The sequence below is a fragment of the Larimichthys crocea genome, chromosome XI (genome assembly GCF_000972845.2).
Source record: "Larimichthys crocea isolate SSNF chromosome XI, L_crocea_2.0, whole genome shotgun sequence".
Lineage (NCBI taxonomy): Eukaryota > Metazoa > Chordata > Actinopteri > Sciaenidae > Larimichthys > Larimichthys crocea.
This window is the reverse complement of record NC_040021.1, coordinates 14,178,359-14,199,653: the sequence shown is the minus strand read 5'-3', so window position 1 is coordinate 14,199,653 and position 21,295 is coordinate 14,178,359. Positions and strand designations below refer to the sequence as shown.

The window sequence follows — 21,295 nt, the reverse complement described above, 5'->3', positions numbered from 1 at the left end:
GTTTGAATACTGTATACTGATCCCTTTAGGTTAGGTTAGTGTATAAATTGTCTTTTCAATATTTAACTTTACCTTAACCACATGTTCAGAGTGCCAAAATTCATCATGTGTCACCTCCTACAAGCAAATGTTATCAGAGAAGAACAAATGTCAGTGAATGTTTTACAGTATGAAGAGTTTCTGAATTTGTGAATCAAATGTGTTTCTTCATTATGTTGAAAGGTAGGTATTACATTTTTTGAAAAATTGTATTTTCTGTTGAAAATCTCTTGAATATATTCATACAATTTCCAGGACACAGTGTTGAAATCTCTCTCATATAATATTAATAATGACATGAGCTTGGCATCCAAAATTGGAATTTGTGTTTTTGGACAGAAACCTGGGCTCAGTGCCAGTGTTTCAAGTGAAAAATAACTGTGTTTAGATGTGACAGGAAAGAAGAAAGAGGTGGCATACTGATTTATGCAAACTGAACTGTAAGTCAACTTAATTCTGCTTCATTTGAATAGGTTACTGGGGACATTTGTGGTAGAGGGAATGCTAGCATCACTGTTATGAGTGTTTACTGCCCCACCTCTGCAATTAGTGAAGCTCTGGAGAAAATTAGGAATGTATGGTTAACTTTTAGATCTTCTGAGCTGCTTATTATGTGTGACCTTAACCTCAGCTGGTTTTCCGCCCCTCCGGGACACGGAGACATGTAAATAAGGGGAGATCTGCTTTTGACTGGAATACTGAAATGATTTTATTATTATTATTTTTTGTACTGATGGTTTTATTTAATTTATTTAGGTATTTATAATTTAATTTGATTGTTTATCTGTTTTTATTTCATTTACTTATTCATTTTTATTAACATCATCCAACCTGTTATTATCTTGTGTACTTCTATTTTTACTTCCACTATACATGGATGAGAGAAGGCACATACAGGTATGTGTGTAGGGTGACTGATGCAACAGTTGGGGGTGGTGGTGGGACTCATTTCTCTTTTTCCTTTTCTTTTCTGTTGCCTTTCTTACTTTTTGGAGTGGGGACAGTCGTGAGCTACCTGAAGTCATTTTGGTTTGGATAGTGGTTTGTTTTCCTTCCTGTTTTGATATCTTTGTGAATACAGAGAGTACGTCCTTGAAAACACATATGCTGTTTATGTTTTGTTGCGATAAAAAAAAAAAAAAACTCAGCTCAGCTCAGACAAGCTCAAAGAACTCTGTTCTGAATTAAATCTGTCTCAGCTGACATCCAAACCAAGCAGACCAATGAAATGAAGAATCTTGCTAAATCAGTGGTAATAGATCTTGTTCTGAGAAGTATAGCAGTATAACTAAGGGATGACCAGAACCTACCCAAACTATAAGTTCTGTCAAAAAGGAAAGTCTTAAGTCTACTCTTAAAAGTGTTGACTGTGTCTGCCTCTCAAACCCAGAATGGTAGTTTGCTCCACAGAAGAGGAGCTTGATAGCTGAAAGCTCTGGCTCCCAATCTACTTTTGAAGACTATAGGAACCACAAGGAACCCTGCATTCTGAGTGCGCAGTGTTCTAGAAAAACAGAAGATGTAGTTTAAGTCATCAGTTTAAAAAACAAATATTCAGTTTGACTTGTTATATGCTCAAATAGTACAAAAACATGGATAGAAAACATAAACAGTCAGCTGGAGAAAACAAATTAACATCACTTTTACACTTTTCAGTTACACTTTGTATCTGGAATAATTTCCTGCATATTAAAATCTGTGCATGTAGTTAAACTGGGTTAATACTCTAGAGACTTAAATGACTATTAACTGCTCTAACATCCTAGAAACACTGTTATGTGATCACTGTTAACTGCAGTAATTTCTGGAGGTTAATTACAATAAGCACTGCACAGCACTATAATATACCATGTAGCTAACAAATTTTAACAGTTTCTTCAAATATAGTGTTTGATGCTGAGAAAGGTGTTCCACAGGGATCCACATTGGATCTCATAACATTCACTTTACAGACTTAGCCACCACTCTCCAGTGCAGCTTCCGTTATTGTCTGGGGCTAAATCAAATTAAATCCAGTTTTCACTGACAATGACAGCCTGTGGTCTACAACTAACTTTATTTTATAATTTAATTTAAAAAACAGCAGATTACGTACCAATGTAACAATGAATTGGTTTCCATTAGCAGGCATTAACAGCTTTTTGAATGAGTTGCAATGGATCTTGAAACTCAATATAATTTAAATTAGAAATTGAATTGTTGCGATTTAAAATAATATCTGTGATCAGTCTGTCTCTGTGTGCCTCTGATGACTAATACTTAGACTTTCCAGATAATAAACCTTAAAATGTATGAGATGAATAAAAAATGTCTTTAGGCATTAGTGATGGACAGTGATGTTCATTTTGTTTTCTTTTGTTTTGCAATCATTTTTCATTTAGAACCACCTTTGCTTGTCATTAGGCAGTCCTCCATGCAAGAAACAAAGCACATAATATGAGGCAGAATTTGCACCGAGCATCAAAAAGATTTATTCAGTACGTTCTTCCCTCTTTTCCTTTGCCACAGTTAGTTCCAGTTAAGTGTGAAGTACAATAGCGCCCTCACTCCTCCGCCTCCATCACCACCATCACTCTCCCTTACACTCGTTAGTCACCAGTAGGAATAAAAATTTTTGTCATGAATGCATCCTTCGTCTCTCTCATCTGATTCAAACAGATTTATCCCTTCAGAATTAGATTTAAAAAGGCTTTGTTTTCCTGATTATTTGCATTAGATTAGTGTATTATTTTAGTTTAAATAACATCTTTACTCATTAAAACCCCATTTGTGTCCTTGTGTCATCTTGCAATAATTGTATTTTTTTTTATGTTTTCAGTCCAGTTCCTCTCCCTCTGTTCCTCTCTTTCTAGCATCTTTGCTGCTACCCTTCCTTCTTATCCCTCCCACCCCTCTATGTTCTCCCTATTGATGCCATCTGAGGTTGCAGGCCTAGGCCGCGGGAGCTGCAAATTTACCCAGCAGCACACGTCACTGACAGGGGAGCGCAGAGCTCCCAAAATAGCCCAAACAGCAATTGGTGAAAGGGGGCCCAAGTGGTAGTTACTGAAGACCGATTCTGACAACAAAATGAAGCTTTCCGAACATCATGTGAAGACCCATCATTTAATGAGTCACCCACGTAAACCCTGCTGGTCGATTTATAATCTGTTTTAGCACTTCTTTGGACAGCCATTGAAGGTTCCTGAGATTTCATTTTAAACAATTATTCTGAATGAATTTTAATCTTTGTCAAAAGCATGTGCCTCTTAATAACTAGGGATTTGTGATGAGGGTTTTTCCATTTTTTTTCCTGAACATAGATACATAACAAACATATAGCCACATAGAACGTTTACTGTGATACAGCTGAAAGACATGAAAGGCTCTTCTGATGTGAGTTGTGCTCGGGCTCACCACTCACCGATATGCTTATTAAAATGCCACCAACACAATATTTACAACTGGGATAATAACCTGTTTCTTGGTCTGCTTTGTGTGACTGAAGTGATACCGTCTTCTTATTTAAATTGTCGGAATAACCCACAGATTGATTCGGATCACTGCCAAACACTATAAACATGCCATGTCTCATGTGTAGCTGTTGCGTTATCCCGAACAACATGTTAGATAAGCAATGCAGCAACACTGAAGTATTGCAAATATGTTGCAAATCAATTAAAAGTAACTGAAAAAGGTGTCACTCAACAACTAATTTCTTCACCAACCAGCCCGTAACTTTTCAGTACGATCTTTAGATGCTTGCATAATTATGGGATGTTGTTGCATAAGGGGAAAAGACGTGCAGGGTTTCATTGAAAACAGCTAACAAAGACAACATTGAGGGGTGGTTCTTGTTTCACACTACAGTTTTAATTTCCTAGAATTTCAGCATGCACCCCTTTGTGGAAAAGCCCAGTTTATGAAGCTTGGCACTGGTTTAGAACCGAAATAATGACGTACAGAAACCTTTGCACCCTTTTATGTAAGTGGATAAAAGGCTGTGGTCTACACATAACTTCTCATAATTGCAACTAATGAACACCAACCAATATGTAAGTTATTACATATTAGTTAAGACTCATTTTGCAGAGTTGTCTGAGTAAATTATGGGTCTGTAAAAGTGGATTTGTAGATTCACAACAACAAACTGTAAATATGCCAAAAGACATTTTTCTCTCCTTTTTTTTGCGTGTTTAGTTTGTTTTTGTTTACAGATTCTAATCCAAAGATCTGCCACAGAACTGACTGAAAACAGATCTCCTGGGGTCTCACCCAACATGACCCCACTTCAATCACTGAGTAAATCTGTTATTCGTAAGGCAATTAAATCATTACAGTTGAGTTCTTTATAATAGGTCTTTATTGCACCCATGGTGGGATAAACAGCAGCCAATTACACATGTAGAACAGATGAAAACATTAATCTAACGCATATCTCCCATTGAGTTTATAATTGTCATTTCACACAACAACAACCCAAAGAGAGAAAAGAGATTATTAAGAGTCATTGCAGTGATGATGCCTGTGGGCCGGTTGGGGAAGTGGTGGTTCACTCACCACTTCACCACTTGACATTTCTTGTGGGAAAATCTGATACATTTAATTACACCATTAAAGAATAGGCTTGTTTGTCACTCTTACTATGGATGGAAATATAAGTGGCTGCTATATTCAAAAAGCTTTTGCATATCTTGACTCTTCTCCGACTTAAAACTCAAGCACGAATTTATATCGAAATCCATTCATTCTGTGCACTTACTGTACCAATCTTTAATTCACATTCATGGTTTTGAGGGTATATTTAGAGCATAGAATCAGTTATAATAATCTTCACTAGCAGGTCCTTGTTGAAAATCCATTTATGAGGCTACATAGACAGAAATGGTGTCACAGATTGTTTCTGTGTGGTACACTTCAAGCCAGACAAAACTTTTGAGTGATTGAGTGTAGTTTGCATTTGAACATGATATTTTAGAATTTAAGATATAATGTGTACTTTTACTTAAGACTGTACACAGGAGATAGAACAAGTCTCCTTGAAAACATTTTAACGATTTAGAGTATCTTTTGAGGTTATATGTCTATTGTTTTCATATCTTTAAAATAATCAATGAGAGGAAGATGCACATTTTTTAGTTATTTATTTAAAATCTGTAGATTTTAGAACAACGTTTTTCAAATCAATAGAATTACATGAAACACACATCACATTGCATGCATTATATTATGATTAAATAGATTTTCCTTGTTATGGGGTGAGGATAACATCTATGCTAGTCTTATGCCCTGTAGCCCTGCAGAACAATAAAAAGGCTTAAAGCACCAAAAATAACTGTAACATTGTAAATTTCAAGTATCTCGGACTTGTGCGAATGTGTGTGACATTACCAACATGGTGTCCTACTCATATAATACATGGTGCTACAACTCCACACAACAGCACAGCACAGTACGTACAGCAACATTTGATTTTTACCTGAAACACGGTACAGTATAAAGGAATAGGAATGGACTTAATTAAGGAGTTAATTATTTTGCATTTATTTCAGTGTCGATAGTCTGTATGCATCTCATTTATGATCATTTTTTATTTATTTATAAAGTGTGTTTTATTACTGTCAAAAGTCACTGTTAGAGCCACATATAAAAACACAAAACTCTATATATTTCCTAAATCTAGATAGCCGTATACATTTTTCACGAGATCTCGGGCAACACATGTTAAGTTCTTAACTACATCTGAATCATTCATTCAGATTCTCACCCACATTCATTAAAATTTAAAATGTGCAGCTCTGGCACTTCACTTTAGAGTATGGCCACTTTATCAACTTGTAACCTTTGTGATTATGTATTTGTGTGTACCATGTACTTGGCACTTCACTATCATTATGGTCGACATCATTTCATATTCATGTATATATATCAATTTGGTTGGGTGTCCCCTTTGGCTGCAGGTTGAAAAACCGCTTGTAGTCTGACTTATGTGAACATTTTCATTTACATTTGGTCATGTGTACAAAGATGCTAGAATAGTTGTGTTGAATGAATGCAACAATAACCATTTCATTTATCAACAACCTTTACTATGAAAGGCACAATAAGCATGTCCATCATAATTATACAGATACATTTTTCACATTCACAAATTCACATTTTTTCCCTGGTGGGTTGGGAAACTCTGATTTAACTGTCTCACACTCTGAAATCAGTCATACATCAGTAACACTGCTTAAAATGTACATTTGTATTTTGAGAAATATAACTGTTAGGATGGAATAAAACAAATGAGTCACATGTTCAGTTTACAGACGGTTTGCGTTGAGGATTTCAGTATTGGATTTTAACAGCATCTTTTCTGTCCGTACTGATATGCAAACATTTAGCCAGAACCTGAGTCTACTGCTTCTCATGATAATTCTATTTATAGGATAATCCTTTCATAAATACATTTCACCAAGGTTTAAAATATCAAAATATGTTTTATTCAGACTGTCCAGCCTTGCCATTTTTCTGCTGAGCTGGAAAAGAGTTGCCATTGATATGTCTACATGCTGCATGGGTATGGACGAGTACCATGCTTGTTGCATTGTGCGTGCTGCAGCTCACCCAGACCTTAAAAGGTTTTGAACACAGTTGTCAAAGCCTAACTTTCTAATTCAACTGTCTAAAAACATTAAATTAAAATTAAAGTTAACATTTCTTGGTACACTGTTCTTCTAGCTACACTAGTCTTGTGGACAGTTTACTGATCATCAATATGGAGCAGAAGTAACATGCTGGTCATGGATGCCATCTAGTGGTTAGAAGGTTGCTGTTCCAATCTATGGCACCAGCAGTGCCCATGACTGCAATTTTTCCTGAGCATATTAGGATACTTAACCCTATCTAACTGAATATTATACATGTAACAGATGTTAGTGAAAAAAAAAAAAATCTTAAGAACACTGCAATGCAAAATACATTTTCATGTCTTTGCCATTATGTACCATTAAACAGAAAGACAAACCCCAACAGAACATTGAGACTTGAGGTAGTCAATACCATGGGCGGACTGGGACAAAAAAATCGGCCCTGGCATTTTGGACCAGAGCAGCCCACAACAACCCCCACGTAGCACGTCGGCCCACCAGGCAAATGCACGGTATGCCAGATTGCCAGTCCATCCCTGGTCAATACTACTCAAACCCTAAATGAAGCACCGTCAGGTCCGCCTCGGAGGAAACCAGTGAGAACCTCGTATGTAACAAACACCACCATGTTGACGGGGAATGCTCGCAGACAGTTGATGCCTAAGCTCCTGAAGAACACTCCTACCCCCTCCGTCCTCACTGTCTCAGTGATGCAGTGATAAAACCCATTGTATCGCTTCATGCCCAGTGCTCCGTCCATCTGCAGGCGCGCTTTGATCACGTCCATAGGTGTTCCTATTGTCCAAGCTGCCATTCCTGCTATTCCCCCGGCCAGCATCACACCACTCCAATCTGGAGGAAAAGAAAAGGCACATATGTTAAAGGGATACACTCACTTTCAAAATGTCAACTTAAATTTTTGTCCTTCTCAAAGTCTTTCAGACATAACATGGGGAAAGAGTTTTTCACATGGGCTGTAATTGAGAATATGAAAACATGCATCAAGATAAATTTACCAGTGTCAAAATGCAGAGTTGACTTCGCTCACCTGGTCTATTCTTGCCGTTTTCTGTCAGCCATTCACAGATGTATGCGTAAGTCAAAAAATATGTGGCGTATGATGGCCCGTCTCTTAGCATGAGTGGGAGTGCTCCTCTGTAGAGCCCCATGATCCCCTCCTCTTTGATAATGCTCAGCACACAGTGAACTGGGCCATGGTACCTGGGTTTGGGAATGTTGGTTCCTCCTCGCTTGGACTCTGTCTGACACTGCAGACGTACTTTTACAATGTCACCTGGAGACATGACTGATATCTGTCAGAGGAAGAGAAGGAGAGATCCAGTGAGCGGTAAACATTTATTTTATGCTTGTTTTCAGTGAAGAAGCCTTTTAATTTTTTACATGCCTAATATACACATGGAAAAGAACTATGCATCACATTACCCGTTTCAGTCTCAATTATTGAGAGCGTTACCTGAGCTATACCTGCTACCAAACCAGACAGGAAGACTTCGAGTTTGGTGTTTGGACCACAGCCATCTCCTCGCGCCTGGCTTAGACATTGCAGGCAGTTCCTGTATGTGCCAAACACCACTGAAGAAGTCATGGAGATTGTGGTGATGGGAAAGGACATTCCTTTGAAGAAGCCATGGACCTGGTGACACATTTTTGGCAGACTGTCACATTCAGTGCAGATTTTTTTTCAGAACATTTTGTAGCAGGCACTCTAACGTCCACACTAATTCTACTTACCCCTTCTTTTGAAAATGTGGCCACTGTACACTGCCATAGTCCAGTGAACTGTTTCTGGGTTTGGATGCGGACCTAGAACAATAAAGAACACGATGTAAAAATGAAGTCTATTTGTTGTTTTGCCGTCTTTCAGATACACGTGTTACTTCATGTACCTTCACTGTGTCCAGAGGGTAGCCCACTGCAACTCCACATGCCCCTGTGTGGACACAAACAATGTTCAAGGTTCTGAGCTTATCTTAACTTCTGAGCCTAGCTTTACTGAGCTTAACTGCGACTCTTTTATAAACGTGTTGTTGACAGGAGGGTAAAATATGAGGCGTAACTGGTTTGCATCTTTAAAAAAAAAAGTGAAAGTAGTCAGGCAAAACAAACCATTTGAAATATACAAATTAAGCCATAACAAAGTGATACAACACATATTATAACACTAGATCCTCTAACTTTTCTTGACACATTCATTAGTTTCAATGTATTTATTGTCACCATGTTTTCCCAATGTTCTTTCAGCTGTTAATCGTTATGTTAGATGGACTAAACTAGATTAAGAGTAAAGATGACAGATCAATAGCTCATTTAATATTTACAGAAAGCCTATGTTTTAATGAGACCCTGAACCGTTCAACCTTAGTGTATCCAACATTAACCTGTTTAGATGCGCAGATGACAGGTCTGGTATGTCGGTTTGGTTTACCTTAATCCATCAGATTAAATTATCTTGTGGTTACAGATATGACAAGACAAGTACAAATGAAGATCAGGGTTTATCTCATCGTCTCGCGTGCTGTCATGTTATAATGGCACCATGCACGAGCTACACACGGCAGCTAGCTTTTTTTAGCAAACACTGCAGCCGACTCGTGCTAAACGTGAAATGAATGACAAGCCAGCGTTAGCTGTTACCTGCAAATGATCCGGACACGAAATCGGCGATATGCATCCTGTCAGACGGTGACTGACCAACAGATATGTGTCAGATCTGGGCCCATTCTTCTTCCAGTCGTAACCTTGAGTGTGTTGCTGTCACATCCAGAGGCGTGTCTGACTGCTAGCCCAAACAAGGTCGACTGAAAGCGTTGGCTCCGACTTTAGCCGAAAATAGCCGAAAGGATCACTATTTATAAAAAGGGCACGTTCGCGCACGGAAACTGTGTATATGCAACAACAAAAAATAAATAAATAAATAAAAAACATTTGAACATTTTCAATTATGTCACATTATTATTCACATATAAATAATCATTCGATTTGTGAGGCAACTCTATAAACTTAATATATTATTTGATATCATTTCTTGGTGCTATGTACTGATTATTAATCACGTGAAACGCACAGAGTTGATTACATAACAAACCTGCCTTCTTCATTCACTCACACGGACTCACAAAGCCAAACATCACAAGGTATCAGTGACGCACTTCAGCGCTGGGAGCCCTTGCGGCATTCAGCCAATGAGCGACGAGGATTACTCGCGACGCGCGGGGGTGTAGCGTTATCTCTTCGTTCTGATTGGCTACCCGGTGCCGGTAATTCCCGCCCCCTCCCCCTTAGTAGTTACTTCCTGCGACGTTAGCTTCCTTGCTACAGATAAATCTCCTTGATAGGGTGTCCGCACTGGCTGTGAGCGCTACGCCGGTTTATGGAGGTCGAGTAGGTCAACAGGAAAGCTGTGTTAGAGTAACTATAGAGCCAGATAAATAACCGGTTAGATATAATAACACTGCTCTGCATTGTGGAGGAGGGAGGGGGGGGCTTGTAAATATCCCGCCAGTGCTAGTGCTAGTAACCCAGACGCTAACCGAAAGTGTCATCTACCTAGATTAAAAGTCTCGGGGCAGTGACAGGTGTGCAGCGAAGTTGCAGTGTTGGGATTGAGGGAGCCCTCTTTAGTTAACCTTAGGTCACACTCAGTCCGTCTACAGCCGGGTGACGTGAAGGAGCGGTGATGGACTTCGTTGCTGGATGCATCGGAGGTAAGTCAGTGACAGCTGCGGTTGATAGTTCACCAGAGGAGTAAGGCGCCGTTGCCATAGAGACACATTGATTTGAGACCTTCTCGCTGTGGTGAAAAGCCTCTCTTGTTCTTTAAAACAGTAGGGCAAACAGAAAGTCTTCCAGCACCAGCCCTCACTAATGCATGATGATGCAACTCGCTCATAAGATTGCAAGTGTGTTTTTTTTTTAAACAATGGAAACCACCCCACCATAAAAATCCCATACATGCCACACTAACTGCATCTGACCTGGTGGCAGACCATGTGGTTGAATGAGTCATCCCTGGGTGCAGAGTCAGATAGAAACTGATGATGTTATCAGTTATTTTCAATACAGTAGTCTTGTGTCGTTGATAAAACACGTCAGTCAGAAGGTTAGGTTAAAAATGTAGACGTAAACATGCATCATATCTCAATATTTACATGCCGAAGAAATGGGAATGTCAGTGCTTCCTCATGAAGGGTGATTCAACCTTCTGCTTGGGTCACATGTACACCCTGCTGACAACTTTAAATCATGCAAACACTACACAAGTGCAACCTGATCTTCCAAGCTACCAAGGCTTTGGCTGTTGAAAGTTTCCACACACACACCACAGGCAGATGACATGAGTCAGTACACACACCCCTTCACAGACCAATCCCATGCTGTCTTTACTTAATGGTTTTCCCACCCTCTCTGATACAATTCGGAGAATCATCTACAGTCAAACGGGAAGCTGGTGCTGCTGTTGCTGCTCTTCAAAGGTGGCCTAGTTTCTGTTTGCCTCAAAACTCAGAATGGGGTTAGCTCAAAGGTTTCGTTCCTGCCACCTGCGAAGCCTAAGCCTGCACCTACAGACATTAAAAGATAAGCTTGTGTCACACTGAAGAGAATTGTGATAACAACCATGACACAGCACCATCCTCTCCGTGTTTTTCCCCGTCCTCGGAGCATACCAGTGCATTGAGGTCAAACTGACCGCTCGTCATTGTGTCAAACACATGCCTGCTTGTGTTCTTTTCCTGGCTTACAGCCGGCACTCGTTCCTGATTGGCTCTTTTTTACAAATGGGTCAGGTGACAAAGCAGGTGCTTATGTAGGATTAGCTTGTTGTGGTTTGTTTACACAGGTAGGCTTGTAAATTCAAGTCTATATTTTTTCTCATTATTACTATTATTCATTGTTATTATTAGGGCTGTTATCTTTATGCTTGCAACCTTAAAAACAAGTTAAAGACAAGTTAAAAACAATTGGCAAACAAACTCATTAATTGTTTTTAACTTGTTATTGAATAAAGTATTTGCCAAAAATGATAATCATTAGATCGGTCAGTAATAAAAAAATAGTTGTTTTATTTTTAATTGATAACTATAAAGTCTAAAAAGTCATCACATTGCCTGTATGAACCTAATGCAGCCATGTATGTGACTGTAGTCCAGACGGTACAGCTAGTCCTTCCTTTCAGTGTTAACTCTTACTGTTGTTTATGGTTTGATTATTAGGTTTCAGCATGGACTCAGGTGAGAAACCCAGACTGGCATCAGAACACAGGCATACACTGTGTACAAGCCTAGATTATGTAACTTTTAAAGGTGTGCTAAAGAAAGTTTTACAGAGTGACGATGATGCCCAGTGACCTCGCTCTTGCTCCTTAAGGTAGTGTTACCCTGGAGGAGATGGCAGCATGCTCTAAAATTACACAACAGTGCCAGCAGGGAGTGGTTTGGCCTTCAAAGACTGGTCAGATAGGCCCAATATGTCAGTGGGTCCAGATTTTTTAAAATAAAATGAAAAAGTGTCATGTGTGCAGTAACTCTCCGGATAATGACGACTTATTGGAGGGTTGGACAGTCTGAGTTCTGATTTTTATAGGTTGCACAGAGCTGCACAGTGTGCACAGAAGAGAGATGCTGGATGAGCAATGGGAGCATTTTGCTGTGTGAGAAGGCAGAGTTGGCTTTCAGTTCAATAACCAATACACAGTAAGAGTAAGAGGTGAAACATAACCAGTGTTATTGTTTATATAGATGTCTAAAAACAACGTTAATACAAATCACATAAAAACAAATCTTGTTTTGTAAGAATGATATAAAGAACAAGTTAACAATGAGGCTCTTTTATAATTATGCAGTACAATGAGTTGAGCATGTCTCACTTTGAGCTTTTGCATTTGCAACTTTCAATCAAATTATGTCAGAATATCATTTATCGTTTATCATATCGCTGTTTCTCCTCTGTCTACAGGCGCTGCTGGAGTCTTGGTTGGACACCCATTTGACACAGTCAAGGTGGGCAACATAATTTTCATGTTATAGCCCTTTTCTACTGTGTTTACAACTTTTTATTACGTATTAAAGTGAGATTGGTCTTCCAGGGTTTAGCTGCTCACTGAAGAGTGTCTTCTTTTCTAGGTGAGACTACAGGTCCAAAGTGTTGATAAGCCTCTGTATCGTGGGACCTATCACTGTTTCCAGTCCATCATACGGCAGGAGTCGGTACGTGGATTTATTACACACAGACACAAATCTAATGCTATACATGATTAAGGTGATATTATGTACTGTATATTTTTTTAGCTCTGATATGAAGGTTTTTTCCAGCCTTTGGTTTGTTGCTTCAAGTCACCTACCTCTCCGGGCTGTAGAGTTGTACTCCAGCTGCTCACGATGACACCTATGCAATAGTTATGTTCAACAGAATCTATCTTTAGCAAGCTCCAGCGGTCATTTCTGGACCTAGATGGCTGTTAAGGTCTGTGAGGTCAGAGTGAGCTGAAAGTAAAGCTATGTCACTCTCAGTCTTATGACTGAACGGGGCACTTTCAGTTGTGAAGCCAAAGTTGGGAACACTTTGAGTGGGGATACATGTAGTTTTATCAAATTGGGTCAGACTCGTTTGGTTATTTTCGAGCTCCGTAGAGTTTTGATTCCCACTGTTTTTAATCTTGTATTGTTTCTGATTATCATATTTTCTCCCAAGCAACTAGGAAAACTATTTTCAGCATGAGTTGTGTACTTTAAAATCTAATTTACATAAGAGGATTTATTATATAAAAACCTCTGAATAACTCCCAGCAGAGTCAAAATGCTTTAGATTTTTCTGCAGAGGAGAACAGGAAGGAGAATTCCAGGATCATTATCTTAAGTAGCCTCTTGGCTTTTCACATTTATTTCACTTTGGCTGTAGGCACCTTTATTACAGGAAGACTTAAAGAGGGTGCCAGGAAGACAAAAATGGCTGTTCTGAGAAGATGAAGTAACTAAAGAGGCATACTGGTTACAGCAACAGAAATAAAATCGAGGTCACAAGGGGAAGGGGGTTTCTACTTGTGATGGGAGTGCAAGGAAACCATGGTGTAAGAGTTTTGCACATGCAAGAGTTGTACTTAAACATGTCAGGTAACCTGTCTTTTTAGATAAGTTTTAAGATACAGCTAATTTAAAGTCGATGCCTGTTGAAATAAAACTGAGTCCCTGGATGCCTGTGATTTCATGTATAGTAAAGTGTTAACACACATGGTCTAATGTGATGGTTCTGACACCCTCTACAGGTATTCGGCTTGTATAAAGGCATTGGATCCCCCATGATGGGCCTTACATTCATCAATGCTATAGTGTTTGGTGTTCAGGGAAACACCATGCGGCTGCTGGGACATGACACCCCCATGAACCAGTTCCTTGCCGGTGCAGCAGCAGGTGCCATCCAGTGTGTCATCTGCTGCCCCATGGAGTTGGCTAAAACCCGCATGCAAATGCAGGGTACTGGAGAGAAGAAATCCTCCAGGAAGCTTTACAAGAACTCCCTGGACTGCTTGGCACGGATCTACAATCGAGAGGGTCTGCGGGGTGTAAACAGAGGTATGTTGACCACACTTATCCGCGAGACACCTGGCTTTGGAGTGTACTTCCTGGCGTACGATGTGTTGACGCGCAGCCTTGGCTGTGAACCAGATGACCGATACATGATCCCCAAACTGCTGTTTGCCGGAGGCATGGCTGGCATCGCCTCCTGGCTTTCCACCTACCCCGTGGATGTGATCAAATCACGGCTGCAGGCAGATGGGGTGGGTGGAGTCAACCAGTACAGCAGCATTGCTGACTGTGTACGACAGAGCGTCAGGAGAGAGGGCTACATGGTGTTCACGCGAGGCCTCACCTCCACACTGCTACGGGCCTTCCCTGTGAACGCAGCTACCTTCGCCACCGTCACCCTGATCCTCTTGTACGCACGGGGGCAGGAGGAAGGACCTAAAGACTGTGAGGCGGCTCAGCCAAGCCACCACACACAGATACAGCAGCAGGGCCAGCCCTCCAGCATGTGACAGCACAGGGGGCCTCACCCTCAACATGGGCACTTTAAAGCATGGGAAGACAAAATATACATCCATACAAACCCTTTATTACTGTCAGACCAGTCATTCCCAATTTTGAGTAACAATACTGGGTTTATATAAACTTTCATGTCAGAAAGGTTCATCCTATGTTTATTTGCAGCAATATTTAAGTTTCAGGTTTGCCTCTGAAGATGCAGACTTATAACGGGGTGGTGTTACCTCTAATAAGAGGGGGGAATTTGAGCTATGAGATTTATGAAAGTTTGTGGAGTAGCAGCAAAGCGGATGGAGTGGTTAGGTAGTCCGTACTGTCGACACTGAACATCCCCTCTCGATTACACACTGTGTATCTTGAAATGTGCAGTGTTTAACTGCACCTGTATATATCACTGACTTTCTTCTTTTTTCTTTTTTTTTTACTATATATTGGAAATGTTTTTCCTGCCTTATATTTGTAAAAGAAGACAACGCACCTGTTTGTCCCTGAACTGTAACCTCTGAAGAGCTAAGTAAGAAGGAATGTAGCATTTGGTAAGTGTCCAGAACTTATCGCTTGTGCTTTCAGTCCAAGACACATTGCAGCTATTATCTAATCATCACTAAAGCACTATTAGTCCAAGCAGTATATGTCAGCACTTCTATTCAGCAAAACTCCAGTGGTCTGAAAGGCTCTTCAGGATTGTAGATGGCACTGTATTTATGTCTTGTTTGGTTGTCTGGCATGTTGTGTTTTACCAAGTAATTTTATCATTGTGACATGACTACTGTATTGAAGACCTGATCCAGAGGTGGAACGTGGCACTACATGTGGCACCGTACCTTTTTACTTTATTTTTGGTACATTTTGGTTTTTAGTTATTTTTTAAACATATATATTAAAAAGAATATATTTGAAAGCTGGACATGACCTAGTTATTGCAGTAATGTCATTGAAAGTCATAGATAATGCTAGATGCTCCTTTCAAACAAAAAAGAGGGGCCAACAAATATGCTAATATTTGGAATGACCCTCATTAATTACAGTCTGGTCATATTTAACTTGTCAAATGTGTAACCCATAATATTACCCCCAGGGGTGCGTTTCGGTGATCTGTTGCAGTCTGAGAATGTTTCAGGCTTGGGTAAATTTGGATAAAATTGATCCAGCAACATTTGTACCCAGAAGCATTAAGACTTTTTTTTGGCATTAGACAACCTGCAGTATGAGAAGATGGTTGCTAAAAACTAAAACTATTGCTTTAACAACAAAACAATATGAGTTAGAGAGGCTCTGAAAGCCAACTTTTAAAAAGAGATTGTTTTACTTTTGGTTTATTGAGCAAAAAGACGTGTGTTAAGTTTCCCTGTGGAAGATTTTTTAAGGTTTTGTTCCTCTTAACTTGTCTGTACCATATACTTTAATGGCTTTAATTAGACTTATTTATTTTCAAAGTTACTGTATTATCTCAATAATGTACAGGTCTTGTTAATGAGTGGGAATTGTCTGCTTTCTGCATGTGTGGTCAGTATCAGATGACTTTAAATCTTCTGCCTGAATGTACAATGTTTTTGCTATAAACGCAATCAAAGTTTCTCTGGTACAAATTCTAATGTTCCCAGTTCCCATCGAAGCAGTAAATCGTCAGTACAGCTAATGGATCTGTTCACCTGAATGCTTTTCTGAGCTTTTCCTGAAGTTGTAAATGCATGGGACAAATCAAACTACTGTCATTTGTGTAGGAGCAAGAAGTCACATATGCACTAAAACCTTCAGTGTGTTGAATGTATTACACCAGTGTTCACTCATGGGTGTCTGTAACACAAAGAGGAAGCGATTTCTGGAATTTCTTGGACTCTTGTTTCAATTTAAACATCATTAATTTGTACAACTCAACGCTGCTGAGAGAAACCCCCAAAGTTTTGTATTCTGGTTTTGGTGGTGGGTGATGAGGACAACTGAAAGTGACAAAAGTACAAAGGGATATTTGGTATGTTTGAAGTTGCTTGTTTCAGTCTCTTGAACAGTGACTGTTAACGTCTCACTGTAAGGTAGATCACACCTGAAGCTTTTTGACGGTAAATATTTAGTCCAGCTGATGTGAAAGATGCAGTGTGTACAGGATGTAACTCTAATAATGTGAAAACATTTTGAAGTGTTGATGTAAATATATAACATATATTTTTCAGTCTAAAGTAGTTGTTTGCTGCCCTGAATGTCTGAGTTTGAGCAGTTCTTAAAGTCTATTTGACCAGTTTGAGTTTGCTGTTATGCTAAAAAGGATTTCAGCAGAAAAACTGAGACATGATATTTTTGTAACAGTCAGATATAACCTGTTTGTTGCGGATCTGTACAAATGGGTAAATAAAAATGAGAATTCAGCTGCTGTTTGCTTGTTTGTTTTGAATCCAACCATCTCTACACTTTGACTGATGGATACAGCATTTCACATTTTTGATAAGCACTGACTTGTGGGTTATGAAAATATTTCACGTTATTAAGAAATGATTCACAGGCTGTGAATAAGATGCCAATCTCATTAACTGATAGGGTCTAATAAAGCTCTACTGCTACATATGAAACTATTTGTACATGTTGTAGCACAATGTACCTGGCTTATAGACACAGACATACAAATATTTTTTTTCCGAGTCTATTAAAGGTCAAAGCTAATGAACCTCTTAGTAATGTAAAATGGTTCCCGTGTTAGATATTGACAGTCTGGAATGACAGATTCATGTGATGGGTGTGGGTGTGTTAGATATTGACAGTCTGGAATGACGGATTCATGTGATGGGTGTGGGTGTGTGAGGATCAAGGTTTACTCATATGTTTTTATTCTCACATAGATTCATTAATAAATCTAATTATATGAGCATTCAACACAAGCCTGTGTCATGCTTTCTGCTGTCTGTTAACACTCAATGACAAAGCATTAGTAGGTGTTGCAGAGGAAAACCAGCCAGCATATTTGTTGAGTAAACAAGAGACAGGTGAAACCAAAGTGTCACGAATTGTATATTTATATGGGTGGATGGTCCAATCAGCTGGCAAGTGAGAAAACCAAACATCCCTTTCAGTCTTTTTGGGTTTTGTGCAATAGTTGATGTAGAGAGCAAATCTAAAATATAGGTTAATGGTAAGGAAGTGGCATAAAGCTGTATCTGTACAACATCAAACAATTGTATATTGTTAATGTTAATGTTCATAATGTCGCAGTATTGCACATTTTCAACTGAATGTCTTTAAACAACTTCACAAGATGGTGGAGTAGAAAAGGTAAAAGCATCTTTTAAGCAGTGACTGTACTTTTTAATAACTCAACCAAAGCGCCATCTGCTGATGGGCAGTGGTAAATGCAACAACATTTCGAAGGGTCATCCAGTTTCTTTGAAAGAAAGAAAGAAAGAAAGAAAGAAAGAAAGAAAGAAAGAAAGAAAGAAAGAAAGAAAGAAAGAAACACTTACTATCTATACTAACTGCTTCAAATGAAATCTGTTAGTGAGATCCACTGTTGAGTTTTTCATTTTTTACTGGAGAGATCACCACATACAAGTCAGTTCATCGAATATTTACCTCCTAATAGTTTAACTTGTAAAGGTGGTTTTGTGTGTTAGAATAATTTAAAAATCCATCAGACAAAAGATGAATCTAAAAGACATTTAGACACAGAAGAGCTGTTTGTACCATTTTTGCAACAACTTAAAAAAATACAATTAAGCTCTCACAAAAGAGCAATTATCACATTACTAATTTACTAATCTGCTAATCTATTTATCCATTTATCTTCTCCATACTTAGTTCTGGAAGGTAATGTCTCCTCACAGTCTTCATTCATAACCTGCTTGAAAAAATCTTGTGAAACGGTCAGTTGTCAACCTCAAACAAAAGACTGTTGAAGGTCAAACATATATTTTTAGTTAGACATCATTAAAAAAAAATCACAATACGATATAAGCCCACGATATAATAAGCAGCAACAACTTCTTCATCATCATCTCATTTTTCTTCTTCTTCTTCTGACACAAACTAAACCCTCACTTACAACAGCTGTATTGTTTATATTAAACTTTCCTGCCAGATACTTGGTGGAAACCTCGTATTTTGAACCAGTCAGACCAACTGCTGTAAAGTTGAGGATGTTGGCAAATGCAGGAAATGACGTTTCTCTTCACTAACATTGAGGGTAACAACAGGAGTGTACTTGCTCACAGTGAACAGATATATAGTGAATAAAGGATGGCTGCCGTCGCTCACAATGTGATAAAGTTGCTGCTTTTTTTGATTATCAGAACAGGTGAGTGAAAAGCAACACCATCTTATCTTAGTTTTAAAATGTTATCTTGAACATTTAGGAAATCTGACCCTCTTTATCTTGTTTCTTCAGGTGTAAAAGAAGCAGACGGTCTGTCATTTCCTAGATATAATGTGGCATATCCATGTGATGATTTGGTCTGCTATTATATATGGCACTTCAGCACAACTGAAACAAGTTATTACACTGCGATAGTCAGTAATGTAGAGATCCAGACAGTTAGGTCAGAGGATGAGGACTCAAAATGTACTCTGCAAATTGATCTCACAACAGAGGCTGCCGGACATTATCACTGCCAATCAAGTCCAGATGTCTCTCCTTACAACAGTGAGTACTGTCAAGATTTAAGTCGTATTGCTGTTTGAATTTAGGCAGAATTTATTTCACCCGATCAGGAGAAATTCTGTGAGAAATCCGTGCCATGCAAAATAAAGAAAGAAACACTATTTCTTTCTTTCAGCCAGCCCTGAATTAAAACTCATACCTGGAAAATCGGTGTCACTGCAGTGTATTCTCCTCAGCTCCCTAGAGCTGAAAGATTGCGATACACTGCTGAGGTCCCCACATGAGGTCAACTTCATGTGGGTGGATGAAGCTCGCGCCAAGATACAAGAAGACTCACAACATCAGATAACACTGGGGTCTCCTTGTGATATAACTCTGACTGTCACCTTTCAAAGTCCTGTAAACAAGAAGTTTCACTGCCAGGTGACTGTGGATAAACAAGTCCACACTTCAGTGGAGTTTCGAGTCAGAGTCTTAGGTCTGTATGATTGATCCTAACTAGTAGACTCCTATGCGTCAAATATAAAGACCTGATAACAACAAATGCCATTTTTCTTTCTAGGTATGAAAGGGAGAGGAAGAGGAATAACCATAGATTCAGACTCTGAAAATAAAGGTATTCTTAGTGATCAGCTACTGTTCATAAAGGCTACAAATTGTGTAAATCAATAATCTTACCAACACAAAAGAAGTTTTACGAATGCTCCAGCTAACTATTTTTAAACTACATTCAGGATCTCACTTACCTGTTCTGTTGTGAAAAGCACTATACCATTTGCATAGTCAATCAAAATTTTCAAAGAATAGTTTAACGTTTTGAGAAACACACACAGTTTTTCCATTTGATTTGATTTTAATGGGGCTTGGTACTACACTCAGACCTCAAGAGGTCAGTATGCCTAGCCAAGAACACATAACATACAACTAACCATTGGTAGGTGATTTTTAAATGTGAAATGAGTGGATTTTGCATTTTCAGACGGCAACCAGAATGTGGTCGGCGCCGCTGTGGGGGTGGTGGCATGTGTTGTTTCAACAGCATTAGTTGCAGCATTTGTTGTGAACAAAAGAAGAACAAGTAAGTTCTTCTAACCTTCCTAAACCTATGTAAAAAGGGTCTGTTGAAATCACTAAAGTCTATATATGTATATAGTGCCTTTCAAACATGCCCACACGCACACACGTCACCTTGCACAACTGTACCTTATGGTCTTTGAGGCAATCACTATGTGCTAATATCTTACAAGTTCTGTTTCCACTCCTCATGATGGAAATTATTCTGCAAATATTAGAGGGTTTCATAATGTAGCTTACTCTGTGTACTTATACAATCAGATAAGTCCTGTATAGATCAGATGACATCAACATGAGCCTGAGAAATCACACACCATCTGCACAGCACTGAACATAACACAATTTAGAGTATATAATATAAATCTGTGCATTTGCATCTTTACTTTAGGAAACCAGCTGCCTGATGACTCTCAGTTCACAGCCAGTACCAACAATGTAAGTCAATGCTCATGTCAGAACATACAGAAACAAAAATCTTTTGTGTTTTTGGCCATTTTTAATGTTAAGAAGTGTGTGTGTGTGTCTCTGTGTGTTTAGGTTATGAATGCAGACGATGTGATCTACGCTGACATTCTTGTACCCGTCGACTCTGGTGAGGTGTGGGTCCAAGAGTGCGAGTCCACTGAATACGCCTGTGTCCGATACAAATAGTCTGCAACTGCAGTGTATCTTTTCTCTGTTTGTGAACTTCAACTTTGCTACTACCACACCACATACCTATACTGTAACTGCACCATCGGCAATCAAAGTTAGTGGGAACCTAACTTGACTTTTCCATTTTGCATTTTAACTTTAGAGAAGTATTACAGTTTTAACACTCTACCTCAATGCATTACTTTACATTTGACTTCCCAAATCTCCATTCACTGTCAGTTATGGTGTTTATTAGTTTTCTTTGCGAAACTATGTTCTGGTCAATAATAAATCAA

General features: G+C 39.0%; 3 protein-coding genes across 4 annotated transcripts; 2 read left to right on the top strand and 1 right to left on the bottom strand.

Annotated features, from left to right (window-relative positions):
* Positions 1-6,085: 6,085 nt before the first annotated feature.
* slc25a47a (solute carrier family 25 member 47a) lies at positions 6,086-9,873 on the bottom strand. Its single transcript, XM_010738116.3, has 7 exons — positions 9,760-9,873; positions 9,309-9,553; positions 8,561-8,604; positions 8,406-8,477; positions 8,128-8,307; positions 7,702-7,966; positions 6,086-7,505 (listed from the first exon to the last, which is right to left on the bottom strand). The coding sequence occupies exons 2-7, from the start codon at positions 9,343-9,345 to the stop codon at positions 7,204-7,206; spliced, it is 900 nt and encodes a 299-aa protein (XP_010736418.1). The 5' UTR covers positions 9,346-9,553; positions 9,760-9,873; the 3' UTR covers positions 6,086-7,203.
* Positions 9,874-9,977: 104 nt separating this feature from the next.
* slc25a29 (solute carrier family 25 member 29) lies at positions 9,978-17,073 on the top strand. Its single transcript, XM_010738115.3, has 4 exons — positions 9,978-10,378; positions 12,627-12,670; positions 12,794-12,877; positions 13,933-17,073. Exons 1-4 carry the CDS (start codon positions 10,351-10,353, stop codon positions 14,701-14,703), a joined length of 927 nt encoding a protein of 308 aa, XP_010736417.2. The 5' UTR covers positions 9,978-10,350; the 3' UTR covers positions 14,704-17,073.
* A 1,812-nt stretch (positions 17,074-18,885) lies between these two features.
* LOC104924698 (uncharacterized) lies at positions 18,886-21,295 on the top strand. 2 transcript variants are annotated; one of them, XM_019279015.2, is made up of 7 exons: positions 18,886-18,989; positions 19,080-19,334; positions 19,468-19,770; positions 19,855-19,908; positions 20,272-20,370; positions 20,755-20,801; positions 20,904-21,295. In XM_019279015.2, exons 1-7 carry the CDS (start codon positions 18,932-18,934, stop codon positions 21,015-21,017), a joined length of 930 nt encoding a protein of 309 aa, XP_019134560.1. In that variant the 5' UTR covers positions 18,886-18,931; the 3' UTR covers positions 21,018-21,295. The 2 variants fall into 2 exon arrangements, with proteins under 2 accessions (XP_019134560.1, XP_027139691.1); XM_027283890.1 differs by lacking the exon at positions 18,886-18,989 and having other exon boundaries at positions 19,296-19,334; positions 19,515-19,770.